The sequence below is a fragment of the Ranitomeya imitator genome, chromosome 4, assembly GCF_032444005.1.
Source record: "Ranitomeya imitator isolate aRanImi1 chromosome 4, aRanImi1.pri, whole genome shotgun sequence".
NCBI classification, from domain to species: Eukaryota; Metazoa; Chordata; class Amphibia; order Anura; family Dendrobatidae; genus Ranitomeya; species Ranitomeya imitator.
This window is the reverse complement of record NC_091285.1, coordinates 257621552-257633824: the sequence shown is the minus strand read 5'-3', so window position 1 is coordinate 257633824 and position 12273 is coordinate 257621552. Positions and strand designations below refer to the sequence as shown.

The 12273-nt window shown below is 39.4% G+C and overlaps 1 protein-coding gene across 7 annotated transcripts in view; it reads left to right on the top strand.

The window, feature by feature from the left end:
- The window catches only part of NAV3 (neuron navigator 3), a 1008138-nt gene that overhangs the window by 675203 nt on the left and 320662 nt on the right, over window positions 1-12273 (top strand). For all 7 annotated transcript variants that reach the window (XM_069764543.1, XM_069764542.1, XM_069764540.1 and 4 more), the window contains 2 exons: window positions 10486-10603; window positions 11151-11203. In XM_069764543.1, coding sequence (XP_069620644.1) covers window positions 10486-10603; window positions 11151-11203 — 171 coding nt within the window. The remainder of the gene's footprint in view (window positions 1-10485; window positions 10604-11150; window positions 11204-12273) is intronic.

Sequence of the window (12273 nt, the reverse complement as noted above, 5' to 3'; positions counted from 1 at the left end):
ACAATTTTAGACAAAGTATGGCATTACGCAAAATTAAAAGTTGGGGACCCAAATGCACATGCCATACACTTAGTCACATACCACATAGTCACATACCATACTGTACACTTTGGTAACAGTCATTATGCAAAGACCAATATTACTAATATAAGATAATTAGCTATTGAACCCGTTCTACACCTGGGCGTCGAGCATTTTTATTGGTACATTTCTCTCTCTCTCTGTGAAGCTAGTACAACCGACGTCCTGGAGATAATGACACAGAAGTGCGGCATGCGCTGACTCCTGCACAACGCTGTGCAGGCTCCGGAGGCTTTGGACAGAAAGACAGGTCTATGGTTGTATTATAGATGTTACTATACAAGAGCTAAGTAGTGGCTGAATAAAATTCCATACTGTAACTATGTAAAAACCGCTATACAAAACAAATATCCCCATACAATGGCCATATATCGGCAGTTAGCAATCCTGCTCATTCACTCTGTGGACCTTATAAGTGAATTAAGTACTGTATATTAAATACAAGAATTACAGTTGATGTCTTTTTACACGTCTTCCATCTAGTCCATCTTTTGCCGCCTTGATCAATGCCTGCAGAAATCCTGCCCAGGCATCTTAGTTGTCTCCTCACTTTTCATGCACCGTTCCTACCTTTTCCTAACCTACACAAAGTCTCCATCCTGCTCACACTACCAAATGTTTGCCAGTTTCAACCCCAAATGGTGTTTCATCCTTAAAGCCAAAGTGCTAGATAGTCTTAGTTATACACGGTGAGCTATGTTCCAGCTGGAGACCAACAACACAACTAGAAAGCCAATGGTGTTTCCTTTATAAATGGGAGCCACACTAGACATGTGAATTGTCAATACCAGATTGAGCAGGATTCAACTCTCAGCATAACACTTATTGGCTATTCGAAGGGGCAGTGGCACTCCAACGACCACTGCAGATTCGTCATTGCTTACGTTGCTCTTTATAACTGGACGCCATCTTTTAGTTTTTTTGATGCAGTCTATTGTAACATTGTCCCATTCACCTTAATGAGACAACACACCGTAAGACCCAGTATAGCATGTGGTTGTACAGAACAGTGCATACACGTGAGGGGCAGCAGCTTGCACAGGTCGTTCATATTTCACTGACCTGTCAGTCAGACACAGAAGGCAGGCAATGGGCTGGGAATAAGGAGAGAGGCAGGAGAGCTGTAAAAATAGTGCCCGTCCACTGTACTTGTAACTCATTAACATACAATTTTCAAGTGTAGATTTCTCTAAAGCAGCAAAACAGGGAAAGATTTACTCAGCATCGCAGTGCCTTTATGTGCATGCCATTTAGTATGTGGTATAAAATCCTGATGACCGGTTTTCCCACAAAGTACATGTTAATCAATAGATCTTGTAATAATGATAATTTCCACAATTGGATATGTTTAAAAAATGTTCCTGTGCTGAGACAATCTTATAAGATTATCTCAGCACAGGAACATTTTTTGTAAACATATCCAATTGTGAAACTTTTTTTGTTCCAAGATACGGACTCTGTAGGGAACACAAAATAGAGTATGCAACAAAGTTAACTTGGAGCGGAGTCATATTGAGATTGGGAAAACGACAAGTTATACACAATCTTGTGTTACCTATAAGTGATAGCAATGTATAAAAAACGTAACTCTGCTAAATCTATCTATGGGCTGCCTTAGTGTGTAAAATGTCTACTCCTCCTATATACGCTTCTGTTTCTCCGTAGACTAGCCTAGTTAAAAGGGTTTAATGTTTATGTACTAATTAATGGATTTCCAAAATGAACATTATCCAGTGTTGAGAGGAAGGATCCCTGTATGTTTATCAAACCTTAAACTTGATCCCGGTTGTTGTCTCCCCATCTGCTGGATGTTATGTCTATGGGAACTAAACCTTGGGAAGCTATAAAGACTAGGAAATGGTGATAAACATTACCCTTAAGAATTGTAACGTTATATGTAATATTCCAGGCAAACACCTGGATTGCTAGCACTTCATTAGTGGGGGCTGAGTCATGGATCCCGGGATATTGCATCTGCTAACCATATACAGTGGGTAATATTGACCATTTATGAACTATATTACTCCTGTATATACTGTCATTAGATTGTGGCTAAAATTAACTGGAAAAAGCAAAATGTACTTTATTTTAAGCAAGTGGAGAAAAGAAGACTGCCCTGGCTGTCACTATCTAATCCAGACTTCAACAGTGCGCTCTGATGCCTGTCATCCAGGGAGATCAGACATGTGAAAGGGAGATAAGTCTCAGTCTGCTGAGAGCAGCATCGCGTTCGCCAAGACGCAGCTCGGTACCTAAAACCTCATGGTATTACTTTCTATGTTACTCCACTATTGCTACTATGACCCAGCAGCAGCATCCCGTTTCCTTCCAATGGTTAACTGTATATGTTCTGAGCTACAGACTGCACTATGGGGGGGGGAACATAACGCACATACCTCCACCTAATATCCATGTGCTCGCCATGTGTGTTATGCTTTGCGTGACTTGCTCATCAAGAAGCTGCACAATCTGCTCTGGAGGGATAGTGTCGGCCGGGTTACATGGGGTGGAGTGAGTGGGAGATAGAATTGTCTTGCTGTAAGCTGTATACCTATCATTGTTTAATTATTCAAAACAGAGAAAGGAAAAGTAATTCCTATAGAAAATATTGCAAATGGAATAATAAGTATTTTCAATTCGTATTAAAATGGTGGTCAATAAATTCAGGGTACACTTTCAATAATTATGAAATACGGGTAAAAAATCTAAATATCTGAAAAATAATAAAGATAGCTCAGAGATTAGCAAAAAAAAGCAATGGATTTGATCTTAGTAGTGGTATCCAATGAGAAATATTAATAGCGCATCCACGGGATAGGTGATAAATATGTGACTGCTGAGACCGAACGCAGTTGACAGAAAAAGGATTGGATCCTCCTTGAGTGAATAGGAGTTTTAATGGAGCAATGGCCATGCTCATACATTCACACACTATTCTGCGTCTGTGAAGCTGGCGGAAATAGCTGAGTGCTGTGAGAAGGAGCTGTGAGCTCGGGGACCTGGTTCTAGTTATCGGTGGGGGTTGCAGCATTGGGGGACACAGTAATCATTTACCATTTGAAAAGAGCCAATCAGGCAAAATTCTAATTTGTTTGCTTGTTCCAATTTTCCCAGAGAAATTGAATTTAATGTCCGTTATTATGCTCTGGGATTTCTCATGTGCCACAACCTTGTACGCACAAGCGCAGAACCGTCCCGGGCCTCAATAAAGTCGGATGTCCTGGCTCACTGGGAGAGGGCCAGGGATTTCAGTGCAAGCAGGGGGGATTGGAATATGCCGCGAGGACCGGATGGGTGATGGCGAGGAGCGGAAGGTCCAGAGAGAAGAGCGGTATTCAAATTTGCCTGTTCGTGCTGATTTTCTGGGGACATTGAGTTTAATAAACCTTATTATAGTCTAAGGTCTCATGTGCACCATGATCTTGTGCAGGTATACACAGAACTGTTTTGGGCCTCATCAGAGCCGGAAGTCCTGGCTTTATGAGAGAGACTCAGGAATTTCAGCGAAAGCAGCAGGTGAGGAGCGGAGGATCCGGAGGGGACAGTGGTATTCAGATTTGCCTGTTCCTGCAGATTTTCGAGGGACATTGAATTTAATGTCCCTTATTATGGTCTGAGGTCTCATGTGCGCTGTGACTTTGTGCATGCATGCGCAGAACGGTCCTGGGCCATATCACAGCTGGAAGTCTTGGCCTACTGTGAGGGGCCAGAGATTCAACGCTTGCAATGGAAATCAGATGATGTGTGTTTCAGAATATTGGACATTCATTTTGCAGCACCTGTTGAGTAAGAAAGGTACTGTGGAAGCTCAGCCGACACTCAGTGGTATCTCAAGAGATTCTCAACTCTGTCACTATGTAGTTCAGTAAATAAAAAGTGTAGAGCAATGTTTGTCCTCAAGTTCCCCCCAACATGTGGACTAATATTAAAGAATATGGTTTAAAAGAAATTGCATGAATGGGAAATCTACTTGAGATGCTGACTGATTACCGGTTGAGGAGGTTACCTACAATTAAATAATTAACCAGAGGTAGACACCTAGTTGTAGTATCAATAAACCTGGCACTCAGGATAGTTTGAACATTAGAGATTTATTTGGCAATCCACAATTTAACGTTTTGGTCTGTTTCGACTTCAGTCAGAACTGATTGTCGTGTGGGAACTGTCAGAAAATAGCCATGACAAGAGCGATTCGAATTGCAATAGAAAGGCCTTTCTAGGTTTAGTAGGTTGGAACCCTGCTTAGGCACCAGAGTCGCTCAGCCAGGAGTGCCGTATATCCCAACTGTTTGTAGTTAGCGTGCCCTGTAAAATTATCCTGTTATCTTATGTGACACTTTTATTGTGAGCAGTCCCTTTTTTAACAATCATCCTTGTTTAAATTTGAAACCAGAAAGTATTATTAGAGATACAGTTATAAAGAAATATGGTCTCTGTCGAATTTGTGTTCTTGTGTTTAGCAGATGTATGTGGTATTTCAACAAGAAAGGAATTTCCAAACCGTTATTTCAAATTGCATTATCTTCATGTGTAGTCAACATTCTTTGGATGAGTTTGCCAAGTTTTTTTTTTTTCATGGAAGGCTAAAGAGAGATGTATGTGTTGCTTTTCAAACACATGTTCCACACAATGGCACGACACAATTTTAGGGCAATATTTTCTTTTGCTACACTTTTTAGTTAGATAATGTAGCTTTGAGAGATCTATTCTTGTCCTGCATACACAAAAATCAATATTTTAGCTTGAGAAGGCCTGATTTGTCTAATTAGCACATTAAAAGATTCCAGTAGTGTATTTTTGTTTTTCCGTTAATAGAGACATTTTTCGTTTAATGCTTTAGCCTCATAGTGATTTCTAGTTTCTTAAAGGGAACCTGTCAGCAGGATTGTGCTCAGTAACCTACAGTGTCAGTTCAGTGCTGTTATACTGATTAAAATGATACCTTGGTTGATGAAATCTATCTTGTGGTTGTTGTTTAATCTTTATGTTCAGTTTTCAGTTAATGATATGCCCGTGCCCCGATGCGGCCTTCTGCCCTTCTACAATCAGATGCCAGCCATGTCACCTGCACTGTAGCATAATCACATGTTTACTGTGTTGTTAACCCTGCTGTTCTGTTCGGGTCATAGTGACCCGAACAGACTTTTTGCGGCCCTGTAGATTTTTTTCTGTAAGTCTCTAAAACTTGAGACTCATTGACTTTTCCTCATTTGGGGGGACCTACCTATGAGTATTTTTTTTTTTTCGTTTACTTTTTGCTACACGCAAAAAGTTACACTTGTTGTGTTCGGGTCATAGTGACCCGACATCGTTTTTTACAGCTATGAGGCCATATTTTCAGTGAAATAAAGGAGTTATAACCTCAGTTGGGTCTATTTATTGCATCTACTATTGTATATCAATTGATTTATTTCCTAAATTATTTCAATGGGGTCGTACACGCGCTCTACCGGGGGTAGCATTGAGATCTGCGCACCATAAAAATGGCTTTATATTGATTATTTTTGGTGCGCAGTCTATTCTAAAATGTAGAGTGCATCCGGAGAGATCACTAGGTGTGCACTACACGTGTATATTATGCGCAGAACGGACTGCTCAGAACGCGCTGTCTAAGACGTTTTTTTTTGTAAAGCTGAGCTGTAAAGTCTTGCAAATAATTTTTTTTTGCTAAGTAAGTCTGTCTTCCTGGCTTATCTGCTTGTTTTCAGAAGGGTTCTTATCTTCTCTGCTCTTATCAGTACACATATGCTAGCCCAGACATGTTACCTTTCAGTTTCTTTGGAGAGCAGCTGTGTGCTTCTACCCCCATGGCCTCTTCCGGCATCAAAAGAAAAAGATGCAGCTATTGCCCTTCTACTTTGTGACAACAAGACAAGTATAACATGTTCTGGCTATAAAACATTTCTATGCAAAAATCATGTGTATTGTTTTTCATGCAAGAATCCGTAAATTTATATGATCATGTAAATATATTCACATTGTAATGTTTATTTTCTTTAATTTTTTATCACAAAATGTTTGATTTGATTTTTTTTTTTTTTTTTTTTTTACAAAATATGTGTAGTTTTCTATTTTCGTTTTGCTCATTAGATGGATCTGTTTTTTCAGAATAAAAACAAAAAAAAAAGATTTCTAGTTCATTTTTCTTTTTTTTTTTACTACCAAACATGTTCACAAACAGTCTAGTAAGCAAAAAGTATAAAAAAAATGGAGTTAGAGTGTCTAAAATCAAGGTTTAATAAGCCGGGTCATAGTGACCCGGAACACTACAAGTGTATAGTAAATGCAAACAAAACAGCAGGGTTAATAAATGTGGCTGAGGTTATCATGAGGAATATAAAAAAACTATTTTAAAATGGTGCCCGCGGCACCTGCCAGTAGCAGCTATCGGTGTATATAGAGGCGATTGCCAATAGCTGCAACTGCGCAGGTGTGGGTGGCGCCATCTTGGAGGAGGAAATCTTTTTTTTCTTCTCTATCAAAATGGCACCGTCTGCACTATAGCAGCTATCAGATCACCTCTATATACACAGATAGCTGCTACTGCACAGGTGAAGTGGGCACCATTTTAAAATTGATTTTTTGTTTTCAAAATTCAATTTTTATTGAAAGGTGACATAATTTTTAATCACAAACATCCAACAAAAAGAAAAGAATAACAAGGACAATATCACGATCAATATATCATAGAATAAAGGTATAACGACCAATAAAACATCAAGTTATAGGAAGAAAAAGGAGGTAAGATAACAATTTAGGCCATCAGTATTATAAGTATGAAATTACTAAAATCCAATGAAAACCATACATACAATGCTTTGCGAAAGTATTCTGCCCCCTGGAACTTTTTAACCTTTTCCCACATATTATGCTTCAAACATAAAGATACCAAATGTAAATTTTTGGTGAAGAATCAACAAGTGGAACACAATTGTGAAGTTGAATGAAATTTATTGGTTATTTAAAATTTTTGTGGAAATTCAAAAACTGAAAAGTGGGGCGTGCAATATTATTCGTCCCCTTTAACTTAATACTTTGTTGCAATTACAGCTGCAAGTAGCTTGCGATATGTCTCTATCAGTTTTGTACATCAAGAGACTGAAAAGACTGAAATTCTTGCCCATTCTTCCTTGGCAAACAGCTCGAGCTCAGGGAAGTCTAATGGAGATCGTTTGTGAGCAGCAGTTTTCAGCTCTTTTCACAGATTCTCAATTGGATTGAGGTCTGGACTTTGACTTGGCCATTCTAACATCTGGATACGTTTATTTGTGAACCATTCCATTGTAGATTTTGCTTTATGTTTGGGATCATTGTCTTGTTGGAAGACAAATCTCCGTCCCAGTCTCAGGTTTTTTGCAGACTCCAACAGGTTTTCTTCAAGAATGGTCCTGCATTTGGCTCCATCCATCTTCCCATCAATTTTAACCATCTTCCCTGTCCCTGCTGAAGAAAAGTAGGCCCAAACTTTGGTGCTGCCACCACCATGTTTGACAGTGGGGATGGTGTGGTCAGGGTGATGAGCTGTGTTGCCTTTACGCCAAACATAACATTTGGCATTGTTGCCAAAAAATTTGATTTTGGTTTCATCTGACCAGAGCACCTTTTTCCACATGCTTGGTGTGTCTCCCAGGTGGCTTGTTCCAAACTTTAAAGGACACTTTTTATGGATATCTTTGAGAAATGGCTTTCTTCTGGTCACCCTTCCGTAAAGGCCAGATTTGTGCAGTTTTCGACTGATTGTTGTCCTATGGACAGACTGTCCCATCTCAGCTGTAGATCTCTGCAGTTCATCCAAAGTGATCATGGGCCTTTTGGCTGCATCTCTGATCAGTCTTCTTCCTTGTTTGAGATGAAAGTTTAGAGGGACGGCTGGGTCTTTGTAGATTTGCAGTGGTATGATACTCCTTCCTTTTCAATATAATCACTTGCACAGTACTCCTTGCAATGTTTAAAGTTTTGGAAATCATTTTGTATCCAAATCCAGCTTTAAACTTTTCCACAACAGTATCACGGACTTGCCTGTTGTGTTCCTTGGTCTTCATGATGCTCTCTGTGCTTCAAACAGAACCCTGAGACTATCACAGAGCAGGTGCATTTATACGGAGACTTGATTACACACAGGTGGATTATATTTATCATCATTAGGCATTTAGGACAACATTCGATCATTCAGAGATCCACAATGAACTTCTGGAGTGAGTTTGCTGCACTGAAAGTAAAGGGGCCGAATAATATTGCACGCCCCACTTTTCAGTTTTTGAATTTCCACAAAAATTTTAAATAACCAATAAATTTCATTCAACTTCACAATTGTGTTCCACTTGTTGTTGATTCTTCACCAAAAATTTACATTTGGTATCTTTATGTTTGAAGCACGATATGTGGGAAAAGGTTGAAAAGTTCCAGGGGGCCGAAAACTTTTGCAAGGCACTGTAGCGTAGTCAGGCGCAAGCCAATGCGAAGCACAATCCGGATTGATTTTTTTGTTTTATACTCCTCAGGATAACCTCAACCACAGAAGTTTTTTTGCAGTATGTATATACATTCATTATGTAAATTAAGGGCCAGGGCACTGAGGGATCAATGACCTGTCAGCAGGCTGCATTATGAATACCAAATCAGAGCTGCCCTGAAGCATGAGAATCTCATTAACGCAAAACTGAAAATAAAGATTAAACAACCATAAGATGGATTTCATCAACCAAGGTATCATTTTAATCAATATAATGGCGCTGACCTGACACTTTCTATAGGATACTGTGTTCAAAGTCTACATTCCAAATGTCACTCCTTCCTTTCTGAGCCCTGCCATGTACCCAAGCAGTAATTTTCCCCTACAATTTGGTATCGGCGTTCTCCGGAGAAATTGAACAACAAATTTTGGGGTCGATTTTCTCATTTTACTCTTATGAAAATAAAAAATTGGGGCTAAAACAACATTTTTATGGCAAAAAAATGTTATTTACACGGCTCTATGTTATACATTTCTGTGAAGCACCTAGGGATTCAAGGTGCTCACCACACATCTAGATATGTTCCTTGGGGGGTCTAAATTCCAAAATGGGGTCACTTCTGGGGGTTTTCCACTGTTTAGGCACATCAGGGGCTCTCCAAACACAACATTGGGTCCACTTTCGATTCCAGTCAATTTTGCGTTAAAAAAGTGACACAGTGCTGCTTCCCTTTCGAGTTCTGCCGTGCGCCCAAACAGTGGTTTCCCCACATATGGGCCATCGGTGAAATAAGGAGAAATTGCACAACAAATTTGGGGTTCATTTTCTCCTGTTACCCTTGTGAAAATAAAAAATTGGGGTCTAATATAATGTTTTTTCCTTCCACATTGCTTCAGTTCTTGGGAAGCACCTGAAAGGTTGATAAACTTTTCTTTTGTGATTTTGAGCACCTGAGGGGTGCAGTTTTGGATTGGTGTCACTTTGGTGTGTTTTCTGTCATGTAGACCCCTCAAAGTCACTTCAAATGTGATGTGCTCCCCAAAAAATGGCTTTGTAAATTTTATTGCAAAAATGAGAAATAGCTGGTCAACTTTCAACTCTTCTAACTTCGTAACAAAAAAAAGTTTAAAACACTGCGCAAACGTAGACTTGTGGGAATCGTTGCTTATTAACTATTTTATGTGACATAACTCTCTGATTTAAGGGCATAAAAATTAAAAGTTTGAAAATTGCAAAATTTTCAACATTTTAGCTAAATTTCTGATTTTTTTTCAGAAATAAACGCAAGTCATATTGAAAACATTTTACCATTGCCATGGACTATATATCACAAAAAAAAATCTCAGAATCAGTGGGATCCGTTGAAGCATTCCAGGATTATTATCCACATAAAATGACAGTGGTCAGAATTGTAAAAATTGGACCGGTCATGAAGGTGAAAACAGGCTCAGGGGTGAATGGGTTAAACATAGCGTGTTATTGCACTGATGTGAATGAGTTGGATAGAAATAGAGAATAGAGAGCTCGTGCTGTAAATATCTACGGGTGCTGAAGTTAAAAGATTTATCAGGTTCTGACAGCAAAACATGTGCAAATCTTAATCCCTGGCACTTCAGCGCTGATAAATCAATTGGTCTTAGTCATTAAGGAGGAAGTAACGTGACGGATTTGTGACAGCGGTTTCCTTGACAGCCATGAAGTGAGAGTGCATTTCTTGTGTGGCCAGAGAACTACAGCGACCCTTGTAAAAAAAGAAACGTGAGTCATTAGAGCTGGGAATAGGAAAGAAATTGTTTAAATAATAGTAGCATAACGGTTTCCTTTTGAGCTGTGACTTCCCCGGCTGGAATGCAGTCCTGAATACTTCTGCTATTGAAGTCAAAATGCCTTTCTGAATAATTTTTATTATCTTCTGCCTCCCTTATCCCTCCCTCTTCCTTGTGTCTTGCAGATTTACACTGACTGGGCAAATCACTACCTAGCAAAGTCTGGTCACAAGAGGCTGATAAAGGATTTACAACAAGACATAGCTGATGGTGTCCTGCTGGCGGAGATCATTCAGATCATTGGTGAGTCTGGGGTCCCAGCTGTGCTACAGCAGAGGAGTAAGAGGCAGGGGCTTGGGGGCTGCTAGAATGGCTTTGGACTTGACAAGGTTAAGTTCAAAGTGTGTCTGTCTTCACTGCACTTACTAAGTCCAGATATTTCACGGGCTCAGACGTTTGTGTGAGTTGTTTGAAAGTTCATTTGTATTAGAAAGCTGGGAAGTATCAGCCCAAGGGTTCCTCCACATGCTGCAATGTCAGAGATGAAGACTCGATCAAACCATGTGTCTCCCATGTGTGCATTTTGTTTGCTGGAGGGGATTATTCTTTGTAGGATGCCTTGAAACTGTAGCCCTGACCATGCAGAGACAATTGGGGAATATTTCATGTCAGTAGTCACTTGGCAGGGAAATAACCAGTAGATCACATTCACACTTCCCCTCCGGTAGGTTTGTGTATGTTTATGGTGTGTCTGAGAGGGTGTAGTAGTGCTCTCGGTGAGTAAACACCCTACACCTTAAGTAGAATGTGTAATTTTCTTATTCTCTTACACTTCTCTTTTTTCGTTTAGCAAATGAAAAAGTGGAAGACATCAATGGCTGTCCAAAGAGCCAGACCCAGATGGTAAGTCCAGTCTATAGTGGACCTCGTAAATATGTAAATTGTACGTCATTATGTCAGTCATGCCATAGTAGAAAGGGATATACAGATAATTCTGCTGTGCTGCCGTTGAGAAGATATCCAATGGAGATGATGGTGTAGAACAAAGAGCAGTTTTATTAATCTACGCCTTCAGAGTTGAACAAACTCCTTCATCAGAAAAAAACATGATGTGAAGGAGTTTGTTCAACTCTAAAACGCGTAGATTAATAAAACTGCTCTTTGTTCAATGCTGTCTTCTCCATTGGATATCTTCTGCTATTCTTCTTCTTTCTACTATTGCATTTTCTACTGGTTTATTCCAGCACATCCTAGCCAGGTAGGCAATACTGGACTATACAACGTTTATTGCCCGGGCCGTGCTCTATTGTGCGCTTTTTGTCATTTCTTAGCTAGATTATGTCAGTGCTAGTATTTTCCATTTATTGAATGTGGTAGATCTTTAACCAAAATTATATGTATTACGGTATGTTTACTAATATAAAAAAGTGCATCCGAGTAAAAAAAAAGTGGATATACATTTGTCCCTTTTAAGGCAACATTCCCAAGATGGGGTTTTGATGAGTTTTTATTGCGTTTTTGACTCTGCAATTTTTGTATCTTTTTGACATGTCATACTTTAAGTAAAGTTGCTTTGTTTTGGATACTTCCTGTTCTTTTGACAAAACTTTATTGATACAGTCATGTGCAGATTACGTTGACGCCATAGAAATGCAATAGAAAAGCATGTATATTTTTTACCTGCAGATTTTACACATCTAGTGCGATTATTTGAGAAAAATTTGCACATGAAACTCAAGGGAAATTAACGTGTCGTGGATTTGAAATACTCACCACAGGTCAATTTATGCTGAGTACACAAAAAACACAGTGACCATGAGATTTCTATAAATCCCATCCACTTTGCTGGACCTGTAAGACGCTGCGTTTTTGACACAGCAAAAATACGCAGTGACAAAAACTCACAAAAAACTCATCATGGACAAACAGCCTAAAGCCCTTTTATAAAATGGAGTGAGGCGATGGCATAGTAA